We start from the raw sequence: 23014 nt of genomic DNA on the forward strand, positions 1-23014 counted from the left end.
GGAGTCAATAATGACTCCAAGATCCCTTTCTGCCTCCGTGCTCTCAAGAAGGGAGTTTCCCATCTTATAAGTGTGCTGCTGGTTACTACTGCACAAGTGCAGCACCCTGCACTCGTCAGTATTGAAGCGCGTCCTGTTTTTGTTAGCTCACCCCTATAACCTGTCCAGGTCTTGCTGCAGTCTTTCCCTCCCTACTAGCATGCTCACCTCACCCCAAATGTTGCTATCATCAGCAAATTTAAACAGGTTGCTTTTCACCCTGTTGTCCAAATCACCGATAAAGAAATTGAACAGTGCAGGCCCAAGGACCAAGCCCTGGGGGACTCCGCTGCCCACTTCCCCGCAGGTCGAATATGTCCTGTCCACCACCACCCTCTGAGTGTGACCCTTGAGCCAATCTGCAATCCATCTGACTGTGTAGGCATCAATGCCACAGTCGCCTAGTTTTTTAATGAGGGATGGGGTAGGAGGTGGTGTCAAAGGCCTTGCTGAAGTCCAGAAAGACTACGTCCATGGTGACACCTGCATCTGGTGCTTTTGTGACCTGATGATAAAAGGCAATCAGGTTGGTCTGACGTGACCTGCCCCTAACGAAACTGTGCTGGTTGCCCTTGAGCATCATCCCTGAAGCCGGCCCATCGCAGATGTGCTTGAAGGTGTCCAGCTTCCAGAATGACCTGGATAGACTGGAAAAATGGTCTGCAGTCAATCAGTTGAGATTCAGCAAAGACAAGTACAAAGTCCTTCACTAGAGACAGAATACAGCAATTGCATGCACAAATACAGGCTGGGGAATGATTGGCTGCAGAGAAGGACCTGGGGATTATAGTAGAGACCATAAACTGAGTTTGAACCAACAGTGGGCTCTTGTTGCAAAAAAGCCAACAGTCTACTAAGCTGTAATAATAGTAGTGTCACTTGCAAATCAAAAAAAATCGATTCTTCTGCTCTGTTCAATACTGATGATACCTCAGCTGTAGTATTGTGTCCAGTTTTGACTTTTCTCTGTGACAGTAGAGGACAAGACTAGGAGCAGTGCCCTCAAACTGCAGCAGGGAAAATTTAGGTTGGAGATTGAGAGGAACTTTCTGACTATGAGGGTGGTTAAGCATTGGAACAGGCTGCCTAGAGAAACTGAAATCTCCATTTTTGGAAAATGGTAAGGAACTTGAACAGACACTTGGCTGGGATGGTTTAGTCCAGGACAGTCCTGCCTTAAGCAGGGAGCTGGACTAGATGACCTTGTGAGGTCCCTTTCAGCCCTACTTTCTTATGATCTTATGTCCCATCCAGCTCTGTGCTGGGAACAGGGAAGTATTTGGTTCTTAAGCCTGGTGCATTACTTCTCAAACCTGAACAGGCTGGAAGCACAGCGCAAACACCATACCCAACACCAGGGGATTGGGAGGAAAGTGTCTTGTGATGCTGTGTAGCACCAGCTATGGCAAAGCAAGGACCAGCTTTATGGGGTGAAAATGGATGTTCCTTACAGCCCCCCTCTCCCAAAGCAGTTTCCTTTCAGAGAGGAGAAGAGAGAATGAATTGCTCAGCTCAAGTTAGGGAGAAGTGGGAAAATGCCATGTGTTGTCTATAGGAAACCCAACATGAACTCAGTTTCATTATTATTCTTTCTAAAGTTTTCTTTCAAACTGTTTCAGAATGCCCACAGAAGGAGTTATTGCCCTTCGCTACACGATGCCTGTCCTCTCTGAGGTGTTAAGAGGCTGACTCAGCAAATCTTGTTGACTTTATATAGTGAACTGAGATATTCAAAGAGATTTAGATGCTTACTTCCCACTGAAACAAATGTGGATTGAGTACCTAAGTGCCCTACTCTGTTTTGAAAATCACACCTATGCTGTTTGTTTCTGTACGTGACATCCTGAATAAGATGCTATAGCTAATGACTATGCTGAAATAGAGTATCTTACTGGTTGGTTTTGGGCAAGCAGGTAGACAAACATTTGCCATTGAGCCTACGGCGGAAGCTGCGCCAGGAGTTCAAGTCTAAGCCGCGGATCTTTGAGGTCATCCCCTCCTCTGGAATTCTTGCTTCAGGGGAGCGACTCAATCTACAGGTCAAGTTTGCCCCAGCAGAAGAGGTAAGATTGGCTCTAGTGTTCCTCAGAGATGAGGTGGGCAGTGTGGTGCTGTCATTAGAATGTCAGACTGGGAGTAAGGGAGAGGGCCTAGTTCCATCTCTGCCACTGCTGCACTGCATGGCCTCATTTCCCCCTCCATACTTGTCTCCATAAAGTACTTTGAAACCACTAGGTTAACTTTGCAGGGGAGTGTAAAGTATTGTTGTGTCATATGACTCTTCTTTTTATGGCTTTTATAACAGGGGGAGCATTCACACGTTGACCTAGTGCTGCCCTTCTGGTCCCTTAGTAAACTCTTCTCCCTTAAGGCTGACCCAAAATTCACCTGATGATCCTTTCAACAGCCCTCAAGCTGTTCCCTTAATCAAGGAAATCCCATGAAGAGAAGTCATTCCCCATACTTGGTCCTTTCCCTACCCATTAACACCCTCCTAGGCTTCTTGAGAGCAGCTTGCTGGACTGGCTGCATATACATGGGAACACAGGAATGGCTGGGTTCATTCAGATGAGAGGCCCAACTAAACCAGTATCCCAACTCTATCAATAACCTGCCGTCATTGTCAGGGTGTGGAGTCAGTAGTGGAATAATCTGCCCTATGCTAGCTCTTATTTTGGTGTGAAACACCTGTATCGGGTATTAAGATCAGGTAGTGTAACCTCATATGAGCTCTTTTGGGAAGCGGTAAATCTATCCCAAAGCTATCTGGCACCTGAGCTTTTCACGCCAAGGTATTTTTAGTTTATGTGCCAGTTCACAATTATGCCTTCACCCAGTGCTAAATGGAAAACACATGGAATGTCATCTTGTGTTTGTCTTTGCCCTAAGCCTCAGCTATCTAAGCTATCTGTGACCTAGATGTCATAATTGGTCCTGCAACTAAGATGAGCATAAATGCAAATACTGTGCACTTTGGGCCAGATTCACCATTGGTGCAAGCCAAAGGATGCAGCTCAGTTGATCTGAGTGAACTTGATTCTGTGTACAGTAATGGCAGTTTTGAGCCTTATGTGTCATCTTGTATTTTTTTTAAACAAGAAATGTGAAGGAATCTCATGGGTTTCTCTTTCTCTTCTCAGAGGTTTTACAGCACCCAGTTGACAGTTCACATTTCCCAGAGCAGCCAACGCCTGCCATTGCTGGTCTCTGGGCATGGCCTGGAGCCACGTCTGGAGTTTAACCCCTCAGTGCTTGAGTTGGGGCCCATGCTGCCTTATAGCATTGGTGATGAGGCAGAGGTGGTAGTAAAAAACCCCTGCAAGTTTCCCATTGAGTTCTATTCCTTGGAGTTTGACCAGCAGTACCTGGCTGAGGAGAAGGTGAGAGGAGAGGGCATCTTATTGCTAGCTAACACCTCTCAGTTCTCCAGCATTTCTGAAGTTTCCCATTCTTTATTAAACAAGACCAACTAGTACAATGTCAAACTTAGTGGGAGAGGAACTGTGGGGTGGGAGCTATGATTGTGGCCTCCAGGGATATTTCTGTTTTACTGCTTGTCCTCAAACTCCCTTAGATTATCCCTCTGTGCAGTATTCTGGGTGTGTTCCCTGCTGCTCTGTGGCACTGAAACCTCTTGGAAAAGTAGTTTGGAACTGGTAGAAGTAGTTTGCATGCTGAACTTTTGTTTTGCCACTGGGATATGTCTCATGTGCCTGGCAACATAGGGTAAGGGGGGTGCTTGCAGAGGGCAAGTCGTTGTGCTCTTTTTGAGGCTTGGGAAATTCCTGGTACAGAAGAACAAAACAGATTCTTGAAAGCTGTCCTATACCTATGTTGTTGGGGGTGTTTTTTGTCCTTAGATTCTGCGAATGCTGAAAGGCTATGATTCCCATAATATCTTGCTCCTGCCGCCTCGCATCCCAGGTGAAAAACTTCCTCCAGAAGTGCTGGAGTGTTACAACGAACAGAAGAAGATACAAGATGAGCAGGCTAAAACCAAAATGGTGGAGGCAGTAAAGCAAGAGAATGGTGAGGACTTTCAACCAAGGGGAAAGGGCAGTTTCTTGTAGAAATTTAAGAAACAGAACTGTGTGACATTGACCTCCACCGTGTCTAGGATTATCTTGAAGGTTGAGGGTTTAATGCAGTGCAAAAGGCTGGCTAGTGAATCCCAGCTGTCCATGCTAATATACTACATTACTAGCTTTCTGTGGTTGTCCTTGTCTCTAGCACTGAGTCATTCAAAAAGTGAGCCCTGGATACAGTGAGCCTGACTTTGCTCTGACTTACAGGTGAGTCTCCATAGACAGATTTCCCTGGATGTGACCAAAGGCTCATGCTGCATCTGCTTTATTATACCAGTGTAAATCTGGAGTAACTCCACTGAAGTTACTGTTCCTTATGTCCTGTGGTTAAAGCAGTTGAGAGCAGGGTCTGGCCCATGAATGCCTGGCCTTGTAGAAATCTTTGGGTATAGCTGGAGACTGGGTGAGGTATTTCATGTCTGCTGAGATTGGACTTTTGCACTGAGCATTACATTGAATCCTGATGAGACAGAACCACAGTTGTCAACTGAATCCTCCCTGAATTTCTGTGAGGATTCAGACAAGCAGGCTTAAGCAGTCTCTCTCATGTATTTCTCCATTATGTTCACACCCTAAAAAGTACTACAGTTCGGCTCAACTAGAGGCTGATTGCTCTATGTGTAGCCATCTCTCCTGGTCTGAAACGGAAGCTAATTATTGTAAAAGTAAAAAAATCTGATATATGTAGGATGTCACTGATTTATAAGTGTACTTACTGTATACAGTGGATAACAGTTATTTTACTTGCTGATCTGGTCCACAGATTTGGTCAGTGAATATTCTGTGTAGCACAGGAAATAGAGGTGGTATTTTAAAAGCTTAGTGTGATTATGTTTACAAATTAAAAACTGAGTTAGGGTTACTGTTATTCCTAGGATCATACCCTTTGCTGCTTATGAATGTTAGGACAACTTATAGGTCTGCGTGAAAACATCTACAAATCTCAGATGGTTGCTTAATATTATCACTGACAAAAAATCTGCCCAAAAATTCCTTTTGCAAGGCTTGTTATTTGCTATTCATCATTTTGCATTGCTATTCAAGAGAAGTAAAAGTTTCAGTTACCCATAACAGAAGCAGAAACTATGTCATGTGAGTTTGATGATTAGTCACACAAGAACAGTAGCTGGTCAAAGTGATCAATTTGGGGTAAGGGGAAAAGCCAGAGGCTGAAATTTGCTCTACAGACTACCTGACAAATGCTACTAAATAATAAATACATTTTTAAAAATACACTCCAGTTGAACCATGAGTTATTTGCCTTGATGTAGGAATAGTAAGGTGAAACTCTCTGTCCTGTACAGTGCCAAGTATCAGACTAGATGAATGTTCCCATTCTGGCTTTCAAGTCCATGACTACGTGAAGATTTGGAGTAGATTGTGGACAGTGAAAAACCCTCTATTCGAAGCAGCCATTGTCACACCTGCTGCTGTATTTCATCTTTGCCCAGCACCCAGCGATAAAGCCTCAAGGGTGAAATTCTGGTGTAAGACCAGGGCCCTCCCTCAAACCTACCCTTACACATGCAGATAAGAAATGCAAAGTGATGAACAGCAAAGAACAGCTTTATCTGCATGTGTTTATCCTCTCCTTACCTCCCTTTCTGCCTCTGCATCTTTCTTCCTGAGCAGATGATGAAGATAGCCTGTCTCAGTCAGAGCATGGAGCGAAGCACTACCTTTCCGAGAGCGCGCATACTGCCTCTTTCTGTGCCTCGGTCATTCGCTCTGCCTCCCTCGTTGAGGAGAGTCGAATCCACAAGGAAGACTCTAAACTTGAACAAGATGATGATGAAGAGGAGGATTTTGAAAAAGGTAAAATGTATTAGGCAGTTCCTCCCTCCAATCTCTTCTCAGTCCTCCCACACCTGTTCATACTGGTCCCTTTCTGAACATCACTAGGCCTTAAATCCTCCCTTTTGTTTCAAGCTTGGATATTTGGGCTGGAGAGCCCTAGATCCATTGGCCATAACTCCTAGATAGAAGTGGTTTTGCTAGCTCCAACATGGTGCTCTCCCCCCTGATCCTGCATACTCCTCTGTTCAAAAATACAGGAGCTCCTGAAATCCAGCCTTAACCCTCACACATTAAAATCATGTCTGTTCTGCTGTATCTGGGCTCACAGCTGGACAGATAGAGGTAGTTGTTCCTGAAGAATATTTCAGCTAAGTTTACTGTGCAGTTTTGCACATCTGTCTGGAAATCCTTGTGGCCTACTGTCACCCTCCTTCTCCTGAACTAGGTCCTCAGTGCCTCTGCTGGATCCTGCATAATCTTTCCATTTCCTTCCATTTAACCCCTCTTCTCTTTTAAGGGTACAGGCGCTTATTTGCTCACAAGGCCTGTATGACACTCCTCCTTAGCTCCATCATCTCAGCACTGTTCTGTTGGCCCAAAGAATCACTATTAAACAATACAAAGCACATTTTTCTTGCTCACCTATGCCTTAGCCTAGCTTTGACATCATACCTGACCCCAGACACTGGGAGAGTGACACAAAAGCCAGAAATTAAATAGAAGTCTCCTGCCTGGCAGGGAAGAACATTATAGCCAGGGAGATACCTTTCACTGTCATTTATAGGGCAATAGCTTACCATGTCACATTCATTAAAGGGAGAAACAGGGGCTTTATGGTGGAATTGCCTTCCTAATAAGGGAAGGAATAGGGACATAATGAGAAAGGAAGCAGTTCTTTGCAAGTGTTCCAGCTAACTGGGAGAAGGGCCATGAAATATCTTTTACAGTCAGATCTTCTTGTGTGATATTTATGACTCAGCAAAAGAAAACACTGAAGAAAAGGAGGAGAGCTGCATGCTAGAAACTATTTGGCTATGCAGGATACCTTCAGGCACTCCAGAGTTTGACTCTCACAGCATAATAGCTTCGTCATTAGGGCTTTGTGAAGCTTCAGTCCCTAATTCAATCTGGTGGAGATTTGGCCTGATTTGGTGGCCGAATATCCAAATCCAAATTGAATCAGAGGACCTTTTAATCTCTCCAAATCAAATTGGAACTCTCCGAATCAGTTTAGAAAGATTCGGAGATTTGGACATAGACACAGCTTTAAACGTTTTTTCTACATACCTCTAGGTAGCAGGCAGCTTGTGATCACTGCAATGCTGGGGAGGATGGAGCGTCCCACAGGAACACAGGAGGCCCCTCCAGTGTGCTCCCTGGCAGACCCAGAAGTGGGCTGGAAGTACTTCTGGTCCATTTCCAGGTTTGTAGCTGAAAACATGGAATGGGATGCTCCATGCGCTCCAGCATCACAGCAATCACGACCTGTGCCTGGTACCTCAAGGTATATAGAAAAAAATTTTAAGGCTGTGTCTGTGTCTGAATCACTGATTCTCCAAATCAACATCAAATCTTCAGATTCAGGTCTGGCCAAATCAAATTGGGGACAGTGATTGGAATCAACAAATCAAACCACTGTCCCTGATTTGGGCCAAATCCAAATCCGAATTGAGTAGGGCCTGCTTCGCACCCCCATATTGGTCATCACTTTCAGTTCCTGCCTCTAGGAGTGCAGAGAGTGTCTGTTAAATTGTATCTAGTCATTACATTGCAGACTGCCTAGGATCAACCCCATAGGGAGAGTGAAGCCATTTCTGCCTGCACTCTAGGAGTTACTGAGCAGAGAACTGGGAAAATGTGTGTTTGACAGTATTCATGACAGACAATGCAACTGTTCCTTCCCCCCTCTATCAGTCTGTTTGCTAAGCTTCCAGCACCCAAGATGCTCATGCTGGTGAGCCTTTGTTCTAATAGGAGCACACAAATGCCTGAGTTCACAGAATTATACGTGCTTAGGGAAGACAAATAGAAGTCCTTAGTGCATGATAGGGGTTAGGGCATATAGGCCCCTGAGGGAAGGCGAGGGTCAGGGGCTGGGTCAGAGTTCAGAAGCCAAGTTCCCAAGTGTGGAGGGAAATCTGGGGGCAAAGTCCAGTACACAGGTCAGGTCAGGGTCCAGAAAACCAGAAACCAAGTTACCATGGCAGGCAGGCAATCTACAGGGCAAAATTCAAGCACTGAATCAAGCCAGGTATCAGGAAACAAGTCTGAAAGGGAATTCTAGAGCCAGAATCCAGGGAAAAGCGAAAGCCAGGGTCAGGAACTAGGAAAAAACAGAGATAGCAGGAATCAAGAGTCTTGCCACAGCAGACTGAGTCAAAACTGTTGACTGGCCTGGAAACCTGTGCCCCAGCTAAGTCCAATGCTAGGCAGCCCCCTCAGAAGCCAATCAGGATGCTCATTGATCACTGCTCCTAAACCGGGGCAGAGTTACTTAGCTGGTGGCGCACTGCAGATGTGCCTGCTTTGGTACTTGTCCCAGACTGGCCTGCCTGATCAGCTACAATGTAGCTCTAGTCCCACTGGAATTTCCTAATTTGCTGGATTTCCTTTCCCCAAGGAATTTCCCAGATATTTGAGTGCGCTGTCAGGGACTGAGGAGGAAAGATCCAAGCCACTGGGAAATGGGAGGGTTATTTTTAACCTCTGTTTCTTTGCTACAGAGAATTGGCAAAGCATTGATGGTAGCTGCCAAAGGGCAGTGGGAGAATTAGACAATAATCCAGTATCCAGGGCCATAGCTCGCCACCTTGGTATTGACATCTCTCCAGAAGGCCGCGCAGCCAGGAACCGCAGAGGCATTGTCATTATAGTCCATGGAGCTCCTCTTACAGGTACACAAACTGTTCCCTTCCTGAAGGACCATTTTCTAACCATAAGGAGACAGGATGAGGGAGTAGAAATGAAGGCAGTGGTACATTTCTTATATGTTATGATTGTCTTCTTCAGGCAGCTTGGAGCTGTGTGGAAAATTGGCCTTCCAGCTGGTGATAGCAGGGCAGAAGACTTATTACTAGTCCTAGTCTGAGATCAAATGTTAGGCCTCTCAGCCCAGTTCTCTTCTCGCACCTATTTTACATCAGCATAACTCCACTAATGTTAATATAGTCCTGATTGACATTAATATCTGTGATAGAAATCAGAGTGCATGTTTCTAGGGAAAAGGAAGTTTCTAGCCAGGATTGACTGCTTAGGATTTGATGTTAGTTAGCACCTAGAAAGACAGTGATACAAATTGCGTAGGACGCTGCTTCTGCTGAAGGTAAGATGTACAGAACCTGTTGTATAACCTGTGAGGAGCTGCAGACATAGCTCATTAAAACAATGGAGCTGTAGGGCCATATCTCTTGAAAATGAGCAGAGAGAGTATGCCTACATGCAATTTTTTTTTCATTTAAAAAGAAGAATATTCAAATCCTTATACCTGTTTGTATTATCATTAACTTGGCGTGAACACATTGTAACCTTTTTCATGATGATGTGATAGGTTTGGAAAATAAGTCACCTAGTGTTAATTCATCAGACGCAAGTTGTAAATGGTAACATGCTGATTTAGCAAACCTGTATGCTAAGAAAGGAATTAGTTGCATGTCTAGGAGAAAAAACAAGGAATAGAAGGGCATAAAGATGAAAGGGCTGTTGCCCCCTTTCTTCAGGACAGAGCCTCCCCATCCATCTTTCCCACAGTTTGTATTTTACATTATGTTTGCATACCTGCTGAGTACCAGATTGATGAAAGTTCCATCACTTTCCAAGCAGCATTGGTTTCTTATCTGCCATGCTTCAGCATGTATCTTGAGCTGCTGTTTACATCACAGTTGAATTTGGGCCAGAAATATCAATGGCATTTTCATTTAATTAGGTCATAGTTTGCTGTCCTGGCCCCATTCGTGGCATAACTCCATTGAAATTAATCAAAGTCCTCCCTATCCACATAACCAGTGTGAGGGAGAATAGACTCAGGACCATAGGGCCCATCACACCAGAGGCACCTGCTAGTTCTTGTTCAAGTGACAGTCACTTGGGGACACTGTTTACACAGGTAGCAAATCCTGCAGAAGAGCATTTCAAAGCACTTATTCATAATATGAAGTTCCTACATGAAGATGCTCTTATGTGAGTGTGCTCTTATGTGAGTGAGTGTCATCAAAGAAGCATTTCTTTCTTTAAAGGAAAGACTTCTACAGCTGTCACCCTGGCCAAACACTACAGCACTGCCTGTTTGTCCATTGACTCTGTGGTAATGGAAGCCATCTCAGACAGGAGCAGTTCAGCAGGGCTTCGCGCAAGGGAGCTGTGTATCAAGGCCACCATAGAGCAGGCACAGCGGGAGGCAGAGGAGGCTGGTAAGCAATCCAAACATCAGAAGCATGAAGGCTAGACAGCTGTGCTGCACAGAAAAATGGCGGACACAACCACTATCCCATTTCAGTAATACAGCCCTGTCATTCCTTCATTTTCTTCGCATTGTTATAAAAAATTATTCAGTGACCCATGAAGGCCTATGAAATACTTAGAGATGCATGAAGGGAGCTTTGTATGAGGTACCAAGCCTGTGTAGGAGGTACCAAGAAGAACTCTATAGATGGTGGAAGCAGGAGTATCAAATAATCTTTATTTTCAGCTACATTCCTACCTGTAGTTGAGAGGGTTGAACACAGTTATGGGTTTGGAGCCTTGAAATCAAAAAGAAAATCATGGATTAGACACACAGAACTCCCCGTAATGTAGTTCCTGCTTATAGTCTAACACAGATTGTGGCAATTACAATCTCTGTCTCTCTTGTGTCTTCACACCTAGGCATTCCTTCTTTTTCTTCTTCAGCCTTATCCTAAGTCAAAGGCAGCTGGTATCTTAAAACTACTTTCTCTGCACTGCTCTATTATTGAGCAGATCTAGCATATTGGAGCTGGTCCATGGCATGGTCCAGGGTATGGGGCCAGTCCACAGGTGTAATCCTGCTCCCAGGGCCAATTAGGTATGTGGGGTCAATTTGCGGGTCTGACCCAGTATCCAGGGCTGGCCCCACATGCCAAATCCAGGCACAGACTGACCTCACAAGCTACATCTGGCTGTGGACCAGCCCTGCACCACTGTTTTGGCTCACAAGGCTTGATAGATCAGGCAACAATGGTATAAACTACTTGTTCACATTGTAAGAGAACGTGTCCTGAGGACATCTCACTCACTCACTTACTCTCCTCGCTTCAGAGTTTCCCTTGCTACTTATCTGCTATGCCTTGATGTTCAAACAATTAGAAAAGAGGAAAGGGAGGTGCGGTACTAGTCATGATCAGTGGTATGCCGCAACATTTTTCTTCACAGGGCTCCTCCTCCCCTATAGCCTGCACCTTTCTACTCCCAGATGGGTCTTGGTTACAGTCTTAACAGTTCCACCCATGCTCCCCAGTCTGGGCTTATCTACTTTGGCCCTCCAAAGGGAGTCTGTTGTCAGGTATCCTCATCTCTTCCTGCCTTTGGGTCAGGACCCCTTTTTTTTGTTTAAGTCTTAATTTTCTTAAATTTGTCACCCATAATGGGACATCCTTCCCTTGGGGCTTTTTGCAATCATCCCCTGTCAGGCACTGGCCTGTTTAACTCACCTGGCATTACCTCTGTTACTTCTTCAAGGGCGTGCTCCCTCATCCACATAGGCTGTCTGCACCCTGCATTACAACATAAACTGTGTCCCCCTCAGACCATACAGTCAATTAACAGTCCCAACCACCAATTTCCTAATCACCCACCAGTTTCTGGGTGCTCCCTGGGCTTCCCATTGAGTCTTTGCCCATTGCCCCCAGTCCATGTGCACTCACTGGGATTGTTGCTCCCTCCTGCTCCAACCCAGCCACAGGAATTCATTTGAGGGATTCGAGGCACACCTCCCCACTAGGTCCCATTTGGCTTTCTGGTCCCAGCTCTGTCCTCCAGCTCTGGCCCCAGCTCTGGCTCTAGCTCTGCCTTCTGGCTCTGGATCAGGCTCTAGCTGTGTCCTCCAGCTCTGGCTTTGGCTCTGGCTCTGCCTGTCAGCTCCAGCTCTGGCTCTGCCTCCCAGCTCTGGCTCCAGCCTTCCCGCTCTGGTCTCAGCTCTGACTCCAGCTCCCATTCTACGTCTCCACACGGCCTGTACCATCCTAGTCAGTCTCATGCCTTTCCCTCTCTGTGGGATCTGCTTGTATGCTGGTAGCCCCTTTGAGTTTCCAGTGGGACTCCCAGCAGCCAGTGGGAGTCCACTCCAGCTGCACATGAGCGCGATGCCTGAGCCGCCCACTTTAGAATCAGTCAGTTTCTGGGTGGCCAGCCACAGTCTCCCAGAGTCCATTCCACAACCCTGGGGCCCCGAGGTAAGTCCCAAGACAGCCTTTGGTCTGACTGGCAAGCCCAAACCATAACAGGGCCCAGGACTGGCACCTTGTTATACACATCCTTTTCTGATTTTTGTGCTTTACTAAGTACTCCTTTCTCATCTTTGGCCATTTTCTGGACCTCACTATTCTACCAACGTATTTCTTGTTTAATTCTCTTTATTTTTTTGGTTTTACCCAACACTTTTTTAGCAAGTGTAAAGTAACCTACTTGCATTCATCCCAAAGCATATTTACCACAGGCTCTTCATAGTCATAAGACTGTAAATTGACTTTGTTATGCTGTGCTGGTTTATTGCCATGATCTAGCTGCCACCACTTAATCTTTTCCTTATGTTCTCTTTCAAATGTACTGTTTCCCAGGGTAATAACCTAGATCAGCAGTTAGGACACCATGTTTGGCCGTTATGCTCACACTGAGAATCACTTTACAATCTTCTACTTCCTTTATCACTTTAGTCATTATGAAGCCAATTTAACTTTTGTTAATGGTTAAGCATTCATCCTTTTTCTTGAAAAGCATATTTATCAATGGCAGACTACAGGGCTTTGCATACTCAAACAAATTGTCTCCTTCCTCATTCTTTTGTCCATATTTGTAACCCCTGTGATCTTTATAATTTTTCTGCAATATTTATCAAGGTGTGTTCATATCTGCTCCTCAGACAAGCCTCTCATTAAACAGAAGAGCTTCTATAGATGCATCTAATGTAGTTATAATGTTATATTTATTTTTGCTTTGTTGCAGCCCACCTGTGAATAATATGCATTGATGATGTGAATTACTTTCCCTTCTATTTAAAGTTTCACTGCCATCAATCTGTCATTGATTCTTTTCATCTCCAGGATGAAGCCTTCACTGAGAATGAACCCAATTCCATTTATTTGATTGGAATTACCCCGTAACTTGTATCTGTCAAAAGTGTGGTGCATCTGGCAAGTGTGTTTTGCATTACTCAGCTTCTGAGCCTTCAGAGCTGATTGGACATGGAGCTGTCATTGCGGGGGGAAGGGTGCAGGATTAGATTGTAAGGCCAGAAGAGACCTCCAAAGATCATTGGGTCCAGCCCCCTGCACCAAGCTGGAAAGATAACTGAGGGTCAGGTTACCCCAGTTATCTTTCCTGCTTAGAGCAGGGGGCTGGATGTACACTGAGTGAAAAGTGCTGCTTGAAAACTGTCCTTCAAAGTGAAAGAATTGGGGCTGGTGTAAGGTGCTGAGTTGACATCTTTGCAAAAAAAAGCCATGAGTTTACCCACAGCACAAATGCATCATAAGCTATATCAGCTTCATAGGCACTAATCTGTTATGGGCTCTCTGTGCTTCTGAAAGGGTCCACCTGTGTCCTTCTCCTTAGGTGTTGGGCTCCATCCCTTGCTTTTTAATACAGAAGGATGACTGGTTTCTTTCAGTGAAATAGGTAACTCCATTCATGGGTAGATCCAGGATTTTGATGAGGGGATGTCAGTAGTAGAGCACATGCTCAGTGAAGAGAGCTCATTACAAATGTGCCACACAGTGAAAGGGGCTGTAGCTGCACAGCCCCTCTCTGTGATCCTGGATGCCAGTGAGTTCCCACCAGCTCTCAATGGAGCTCCACATGTGCTGTGAGCTCTGAGCTCACTGGCATGGAGTCACTGGCTGCTGCCCCCCTCCTTTCCCCTGCATCTGAATTCAGTGGCAGGAAAGGAGGAGGGCAGAGAAGAGCGAAGAGCAGCAGGCTCCACAGCTGCTTGAAAGCAGGAACTCTGAATGGAGCCCACACTGACCAGTGGGGAGCTCCTAGCAGGAGCTACATTGGAGTACCAGTAGGCTGAAAGTTCATTGCACATGTGGGGCACAGCCAAAGAAGGAGTGAAGCCATACTGCTGGTCCAACTCTGGATCTGCCTCTAGCCCTGTTTTGCCCCTTGCTGGGACATATTCTGTTTCTTGTAGTGTGAGAGGGGCAGGAGGAAGGTGCATTGATCTGGAAGTACCTTTCAGCTCTCCAGCCCTCTGGCCAGATAATAAGCAGTGCTGGCTATTGATTCCTGGTCCCATGCAAGGTTGACAAAATGTACTCTCTTAATTTACTCTCCTAACTTACTTGGTACAGAACTTCATTACTTTGTGCCCCACTATAGTATCTGAGCACCAAAAGTTGTTTTATAGTGCAGCATCCTGCATTATACTATGGCTTGATAGTAAAATAAATTCAGGCAAGGATGTTTCTTCTTCAGGGTCAGGATGCCTTTCCTGATACTGATAATAAGCTTGTGCTTGATGGACCTAACCCTCTTGGAGTGCTTGAGGATATAGAGGATGGTACATCCTCTGCTGGGGGAGATATCACCCTTAGGAGGGTGTATCATGCTCCCCCATGTGTTTGCTCAGCTCCACTGGCTGGTGTGAGCAGACAGGCAAAGTCAACATGTAACTAGACTCAGCTTGGGTGACTTGGATGAAGTGCCTCTGCACACTGGGTTTGCATATGGCTCCTGCACATTTGAGGAGTGGTAATCATTGCAGATGTTCTTGTGCAGGTTCGTGGTGAGTTATTCCTCAAGGAGCTGAACTAGTCTTTCATCCTAGCAGGTCAGTCGACTGAGCTCTCTGGAGTGCCAGCACCTCTGAGCACAAGACTGAGCATTGAGGCTTTGGCCAAGCACACTTCAGAGGGTAGTCAGCAGAGCTCCGAGAGTAAAACTGGGCCACAGTCTGTCACCTCCCGGGGCTATAGGGGAAGTACAGCAACAGGGAGGGGGAGGTCTGAAGGCCATGCATCCCTGTCACAGAAGCAGCAGCAGCAGCAGCACCAGTCAGATCAAACAGGATCACAGGTAACGAGCTATCTGCATCAGTGAATAAAGGATTTTTCAATCATTTCCTAACAGTGTTGGAGAAACTGAGAAGCCTGCCTCAGAGCTGTGCTGGCTCAGTGGGTTACTGCACTGGGCTTTCTTCTCTGGAGATTGTGTCCTTTGCATTCACCAATGAAAATAAGCCTGTTGGTCTTGTTCAGCTCCCCTGTGAACAGAGACAACCCAAGCAGGGTGCAGGGCCAAGGGCAGATTAGCCTGTGTGGGGCCCTGCCCCCAGATGCAAGGAAGCCGGCGGTAGATTCGGCAGCAGGGGAGCGGGTGTCAAGCGGCGAGCCATGAAGCTGGTGGCAGCTCAGAGTCACTGCAGCTGCTCCACCTGGCTCTCCAGGGCCCTCCAAAGCACAGGGCCTGGGGTGGTCACCCCAATTGGCCCTTCCCCCTCCCCCCAAGACAGCCCTGCCCATGAACACTGGCCCACATGATAACACCACTGCTTAGTTTACATGGTTTTTCTGAAGCTTCTTTTCCTTCTGTGGTGGTGAACACTGCAGGTTCCCTCCAGCCCAGTTCCCAGTGTTCCTATCCAGCGACGGCTCAGCATCAGTGCCAGTGTAGCAGGAGAGGTTGGCCTGATGAGCTGTATGCTTCCTGATGACTTACTGGTGGAGATCCTCTCGGAGAGGATGCAGGTATGTCAGGCCTTTCTCTGGGCAAAGGGTAGATGTTGGTCAGGATTCTGTTGTATTTGGGGGAGAGAAAGAGAATGGGTTATTTCCAAGGTAAGCTTAACTCATAGGAAGTAAGGGTTGTAAAGGACCTCAGGAGGTCATCTAATCCAACACCCTGCTCAAAGTAGGACCAGCCCCAACTAGATCATCCCAGCCAAAGCTTTGTCTAGCTTTGAAAACTGTCAAGGATGAAGCTCCCACCACCTCTCTGGGTAACCTGTTCTAGTGTTTTACTACCCTCCTAGTGAGAAAATTCTTCCTAATATCTAACCTAAACTTCCCTTGCTGCAAATTAAGACCCGTGCTCTTTGTTCTGTCATCTGCCACCACTGAGAATAGCCTAGTTCTATCCGCTTTCAAAACCCCCTTCAGGTAGTTGAAGACTGCTATTAAGTCTCCTCTCAGTCTTCTCTTGTCTAAACTAAATAAACTCAGTCCCCCCAGTCTTTCCTCATAAGTCATGTTCCCCAGCCCCCTCACCATTTTTGTTGCTCTCTGCTAGACTCTCTCCAATTTGTCCACATCCTTTCTGTAGTGGGGGCCAAAAACTGAACACAGTACTCCAGATGTGACTTCACTAGTGCTGAATAGAGGAGAATAATTACTTCCCTTGACCTACTGGCAACACACCTACCAATGCAATCCAGTATGCTGTTAGCTTTCTTGGCAACTAGGGCACACTGTTGGCTCATATTCAACTTATTATCTACTGTAACCCCAAGGTTTTTTTCTGCAGAGCTGCTGCCCAGCCAGTCAGCCCCCAGTCTGTACTGGTACATGGCATTGTTCCCTCCTAAGTGCAGAATTTTGCCTGTGTCCTTGCTGAACCTCATGAGATGCATTTTGGCCCAATCCTCCAATTTGTCTAGGTCCCTCTGGATCCTAGCCCTACCCTCCAATGTATCTACTACTCCCCCCAGCTTCGTCTCATATGCAGACTTGCTGAGGCTGCTCTCTATGCCATCTTCCAGGTCATTGAGGAAGACATTGAACAAAACCAGCCCCAGGACCAACTCCCTGGGGGATGCCACTTGATACCTGCTGCCAACTAGACATTGAGCCATTGATTACTATTCTCTGAGCCTGATGCTCCAGCCAGTTTTCTGTCCACCTTACAGTCTACTCATCTAGCCCATAATTCCCTAGGTTGCCTGTGAGAATGATGCAGGAGATGGTACCAAAAGCCTTGCTAAAATCAAGGTACACCACATCCGCCAGTCTCCAGCAGGAGTATGAAATAACTAATTTAGAAGATGCGCCAGTGATGATGCCTGCTAATGTGCTTTCACATCAAAGCAGGTCTTTTTACCAAATGAGAATACTGTGTCTCTATGTCTTATATTTACTTCAATTACCCTTTTGATCTTTATTCACAGCTGAGCGACTGCTATCAGGGTGTGGTATTTGATGGACTTGAGACTCTCTTCACACATAGTATGTCTTCTGCTCTCCTCTGCTTACTCAAAGCCATCAACAACCGGCGATACATCTTCTTTGTGAACCTGTTCCAGGATTATGTTGCCATGAAAGCCAGGGAGAAGGCCAAGACAGAGCAGGAAGGTAAGAAGGATGTGCTCTCACACATACGTCCATGTGTCAGTTTTGGCATCTCTAGTAGATCTGGTCACAACACTTTTTGTTTTCCTTTTTCTGGGAAAATTGTATTGAGAATAGACACAAAAATGTTTAAAACAGAAAATTCTGATTCTTCAATGAAAATACAGGAAGTCAGAGTGTTCCAGGTGGGGCTGCATCTCATTGGATATCTCATTTGCATCACAATGTCAGCAACCTGCTACCTTTCCCAGCATTGATATCTGTAGCTCCCATGATGGCTCTGGGATTGAATTTCATAATGTATGTAGTGTAATAAGGTAAATGCTGTAGGATTCAAACTTTAGGGGTACATGTTCTTGGGGACTCTAGCTGGAGTACAAGCTACTACCAGAGAAGAAACTTAGATCCTCTCAGTCTATCCTGCACACTAAGCTATAGTTTCAGCTGGTTAATTGTTTCTCTCTTTGCTCTGTGTTGAAGAATGGGAAGAGAAGGAAGCTATTTCAAGAGAAAAGGCTCGTCTCCAGGAGATGGATGAAGAAGAATATGATGCCCTCACTGAGGAACAGAAAATTCAGTTTGATAATGAATTGCTTCAGGCCCTACGGGAGCGGAAAAGGAGGTTTGTGAACTTTTTCTCAATGGCTTCAAAGTAGCTTAGCTTCCTAGAACAGGACTTCTTCACTGCCCCATCTCCAGGGAGGATCTTTTGGTCCATGCCCTCTGTTCCTTTTCTGTTAACATGGCCCTGTGCTGTGATACTGGAAATAACCCATTTTACAGTTGGCTTGTGTGTCCAATGAAACAGGAGTCTTTGTTCTGATGTGTAAGCTGTGAGGAGCAAGTATCCATCACAAATGGCAGTGGGAACTTCAGTTTCTCTTTTTGGGTCATAATGGAAGAGCTATAGCTCCCAAGAGTGAGGTACAGAGACTCTGCTCTCATACCAGAGGAAACCAGTATTGCTCAAAGGGCCCTCTGCTTTCTCCAGTTGTAGCCAGGGTCTCAGGACACCTAGGTTTCTACCCAGCTGTTACTGGATTTCTAGGTAACCTTGGTTTTCACCTCACTGTGCATCGGTACCATCTCCTCAGTGGTAGAACAGGTCTTATTATACTGTAAGGTGCTTTTGAGATCCACTGAAGAAACAGATTGGGCAGAGCTGGGTGTCCTCATCATCACTCCCATATTTTAATAATGCTGAACTAAAGACTACAATGAAAATTCAGTGGTAATTGTCCTTGAGGCACAGAGAGATCTTGTGTCTTTGTAAGCCTGCATATGAACTATAATGACTTAACTGAGATGTTATCCTCAAACTAGGTTAAGTTCTTACAGTGCTATTTTTGCAATTCCAGTTTCATCAACTTCTCTTTAGTGGCATGAGCCAGAAGAGCTAACGATAGCCTAGGGTGTGCAAAATGGAAAATTAGATTTCATTTAAGGAAAGAATTCATGTTCAAGAGAGAGCTTAGGCATATGCTTAACTCTGGCTTCAAATACATGCTTAGAATAAGTCAGCCTGGATCATCTGATAGTCCCTTCCAGCCTTGGAGTCAGTGGATTGGGTCCACAAGACCAGACTCTTGCTGAAAAGCACACATTACCCAGGGTGATAGACACTTTAGAGCCTATGGGTTCTTGTACATGTGGCAGGGGTTTAGTTCTCCCTAAACTGAAATGGTGGGCTTTTAAAAACTCACCATTTCAATTTAGGGAGAACTAAACTGAACTAAAGCCCCATCTCATGTACACAAGGGTTAGGGGGCCCGAACCTTAGATTCTACTTGCCTCTCCTGCAGCAAGGAGGGGAGAGGGGGAAAGGCAAGCTGCTGGTGGGCCGAGTGGTCCCTGAGCTGTGTGGGCAGTGGCAGTGTTCCCCAGGTGGCATCTGGCCCAGGCAGACCCAGGGGGTGCTGCCACCGCAGAGGGAAGCACCAGGCCCCGTGCAACCCAGTGCCAGCTCATGCAGGCAAACTCAACTGAATTAAAAAGAGAAGTGGCAAGGAGCCTGATCTTTTTTCTTTTTCTTTTTTTCTCCTGGAGCCTGTCTGAGCTGTGCAGGGCCCGGTGCATCTCTCCACGATGGTGGCGTGCCCCCCCACCCAGGCCAGGTGCCAGCAGGCAGGTGCCATCTGGGGGGTACCACCACCACGGAGGAAAGCACCGGGGTCCCCTGCAGCTCAGGGAACATTCAGCCCACTGACAGATCGCCACCCACCCCCTGCCCCTCCCAGGCATGGGAGGGGCAGACAAGCTCCAGTACCCCATGCACCATCCCTGCCTCCTGGGACTGCCTGGGAACAACTAGTTTGCCCCTAGGGCAGAGTGGTAAGGTGACAGGAAGATGGCTGGGTATGCTGGTGGTATGAGAATGTGGTGGGGACGGTACACGGGGTTCTGGAAGCCACCAAGCCCAAGCTTCCCCAAGCAGATTGGCTTTCAGTGCCCTGTGCACCATTGCACTTTGTTACGTAGCAAACTAAAACACCTCAGGTGGGTTTTACCTTGCTACGTAACAAAGTTATTTAAAGCAGAATACGCCACTGAGTATATGAATAGCAATGCCATTAAAGCAGAATATGCCACCAAGCATGTAAATAATAACATCATTAAAGCAGCACAGAAGGGCAATTAAGCCACTTTAAAGGCCAATTTTGTTGTGTGTACAAAGGCCCTCTTACTATACATTTTCTGTCTGCTCCGTTAAAGGGAGATGGAGAAGCTGGCTCGAGAACTTGAGGAAAAGAGGCAGCAACAAGAGCTTGAGCGCCTGCGAGAGGAGGAAGAGATGAAAAAGAAGAGCAAGCGATGGAAGAGGGAGATAAGCAAAGAAAAAGATGAGTCCTCAGGAAAGAAAAGCCAGCTTGGAAGCAAGCAGGTACACAGCTACATTAACAAAGATCCTTACCTCTACCTCATGGACCATATCTGCTGCATTGTTCCCATCACTGGAACAACTGAGCACCACAGCAACTTGAAGTTCAGTCACTCAGATATTGCTGTTCCCAGGGACCAGTAGCTGGGAATGAACAATAAACAGGACTTTTCTAGTTGGTTTTGCACCAGATCAGCATCCACAGTGGGAAGGCTATCATTCTCACAGTGCCCCCGATCTTTATCTCGCTTGTCTTTCCCTTTCGTCCGGTGAAATACTGAAGCAAAGTGGTCGTTCAGGAGTTCAGTTTTTTCCTAAGTGTCTATTACCAGCTATCCCAAGGTGTTAAGCAGGGGCCCCTCACTTCCATTTGTTTTCCTTCTGCTCCTTACATACCTAAAGAAGGACTTCTTATTGTCCTTGACTCCCTTGGCTAACTTAAACTCAGTCGCTGCCTTAGCTTTCCTAATCATTTCCCTACAAGTGTGAATCACTGTTGTATAGTCCTCCTTGAGGACTGTCCCTAGCTTCCACTGTGTGTACGCCTCTTTTTTTTCTTTTTCAAGAGGACTGTAATGTCCCTATTGAGCCAGGAGGGCTTGCCTTCTGCTACCTTTCATCTTCATGGAAACAATTTTCTTTTGTGCTTCAAGGATCGTGTCCTTGAGGAACAACCACTCTTCATGCACCCCATTCACCTTCCATCCCTGGTCCCACATCACCTTCCCTACTAATGCCCTGAGCCTGCTGAAGTCAGCATTTTTGAAGTGCTGCAGGAAGATTCAAACCTAACGCAGAGGTATTGTTCATTTCTAAAATAAGGGGAGATCTGGAGCCTGATCCAGGATTGGCTGGCTGAAGTAGCAGTGGAAAATAACTCAGGCCTGCGCTGTACATTTAGCACTCAGGACATTTAACGTTTAGCACTTCGGCACTTTTGTATCAAAGTATATTAATCCTGACCTAGAAGAGAGGATGGTTTGTCATAGGGCTGATCTTGTCCGGACTGTCAGCCTCATTGCTTTCACGTGATCATAAAAACTGGAGAAAGAAGTAATTTCCCCATGTAAGGACTAATTTGGCAGGGGATGTCATGCAGGGCACTCTTGTGCCCTTGTTGTGGGAGATTTCTATATTAAGTGAACTAAATTGTAAGCCTTTGGGGATGGGATTCTGTGGTTTTGTTTAGTATTTGACACCATGAGGCACATAGAAATCATAGAGAAGTAGGACTAGAAGGGGCCTCCATAGGTCATTTAATCCAAGCCCCTGCCTGAGACAGGATCATCCCTAACCAAAATATCCTCTACAAATCCATAATATAACCTCTTAGTAAAATTACCATCAACTCTGGTGCAACACAAGACATAACATCTGAACCTGCCACAGGTAAATCAGGGGGATCACAGCAGCCAATATCCTGCTTCTGTAAAAAGTTGTTAATACACACTCAAGAGATGCCAGGTAGAGGGCCATGCCCCCCACTACAGAGGAAGGCAAAACCCCCCACAGTTTGTACTAATCTGACAATGAGGTAAAATTTCTTCCTGACCCTATATATGGCGATCAATCTGACCTTGAGCAGAGGGACAGGACATTCTAGCCAGGAACCTCTAGCTTCAGGTCCCAGCAGGCACATTGGCACACTCAAGTCAAAATCCTCAGGTTTGGCTGCAGCCAACACCTAATGCTCTGAGGAAGGCCTAAAGAAAACCCTGACACCTGTAGCAGAAAAAGGGAAGAAAGGGATTCCCTCCCAGGTTCAAGAATGGGGCTTCTGAGCACTAGAGCAATACAAAGCGTAATCTTACAGAATTTAAGTTAGTAATGAACATCCTTGCCTCCTTTCCCGTGATGCTGACCTTGCAGGTTGCTGCTCAGTCCACTACCAATAAATCAGACTTCAGGCTGAATGAAGGAGTAGAAAGGAAAGTGTCCACAAAAGATCGTCCTGATTCTGTTTCAAATGACAAGGAGGAGAAGAAAAAGAGGAGCAAACTCACTCTACAGGAGGTAGTCCTGCCAGGGACACTGCCTCCTCCCATCCCAGAACAGGAGGAAATAGAAAAAGAGGTGCTGAGTGACAGTGAAAAGAGTTTGGCCCAGAGGTTTAAGGTCTATGATGCTGCACAGAAGGACATTACCCAGATTTTGCTGCTCTGGGACCGGGCACAAGGCATTCTGCTGCCACCTCCAAATCTTGATGAGACTCAGCATGAAGCAGAAGATCAGCGTCAGGCACCATCAGGTCGGAAGGGCCGCAAGGACAGGGAAAGGGAGCGTCAGGAACGACTGGAAAAGGAGAGAGCAGAGAAGGAGCGGCTGGAGAAGGAGAGAGCAGAGAAGGAGCGGCTGGAAAAGCTAAAAGCCCTAGAAAACTCCAGGGTGTTTGGGCTGGAGAAGGAAGTAGTGGAAGGAGCAGACAAAGACCAGGAAGGAAAGAAGGATGTGGGGGTGCCATGCCTGGAGTTCCAGGTGCTGAGCTCTGAGGAATCCAGTGGGAAGAGGATCCTAGAGAGTGGCAGGTTACCTGAAATAGAGCAGGTAAACTTGTTTCATGTGAAGAGAGATAGCAGGTAGTAGTGGGTTCTGGAACATGATCTCACCCTTAGCCATGCACAGCTGTAACACCCAGACTTTGGCCACCAGGTTCTGCAGCTGCAGACCCAGACTTAAAAGATTCTAGTACCCCCAGGAGAATC

The 23014-nt window shown here is 46.2% G+C and overlaps 1 protein-coding gene across 2 annotated transcripts in view; it reads left to right on the forward strand.

Moving 5' to 3' along the window:
* The window catches only part of HYDIN (HYDIN, axonemal central pair apparatus protein), a 383645-nt gene that overhangs the window by 299265 nt on the left and 61366 nt on the right, over positions 1 to 23014 (forward strand). The window contains exons 34-45 of one of the 2 annotated variants that reach the window (XM_019535579.1): positions 1953 to 2102; positions 3180 to 3419; positions 3900 to 4068; positions 5757 to 5939; positions 8645 to 8815; positions 10154 to 10327; positions 14920 to 15167; positions 15701 to 15838; positions 17254 to 17437; positions 17915 to 18056; positions 20147 to 20315; positions 22182 to 22856. In XM_019535579.1, the coding sequence (XP_019391124.1) occupies positions 1953 to 2102; positions 3180 to 3419; positions 3900 to 4068; positions 5757 to 5939; positions 8645 to 8815; positions 10154 to 10327; positions 14920 to 15167; positions 15701 to 15838; positions 17254 to 17437; positions 17915 to 18056; positions 20147 to 20315; positions 22182 to 22856 (2643 nt within the window). The remainder of the gene's footprint in view (positions 1 to 1952; positions 2103 to 3179; positions 3420 to 3899; positions 4069 to 5756; positions 5940 to 8644; positions 8816 to 10153; positions 10328 to 14919; positions 15168 to 15700; positions 15839 to 17253; positions 17438 to 17914; positions 18057 to 20146; positions 20316 to 22181; positions 22857 to 23014) is intronic. The other variant, XM_019535580.1, reaches the window with a different exon arrangement.

This window comes from Crocodylus porosus, unplaced genomic scaffold (genome assembly GCF_001723895.1).
Source record: "Crocodylus porosus isolate Cpor-Errol unplaced genomic scaffold, CroPor_comp1, whole genome shotgun sequence".
Lineage (NCBI taxonomy): Eukaryota > Metazoa > Chordata > Crocodylia > Crocodylidae > Crocodylus > Crocodylus porosus.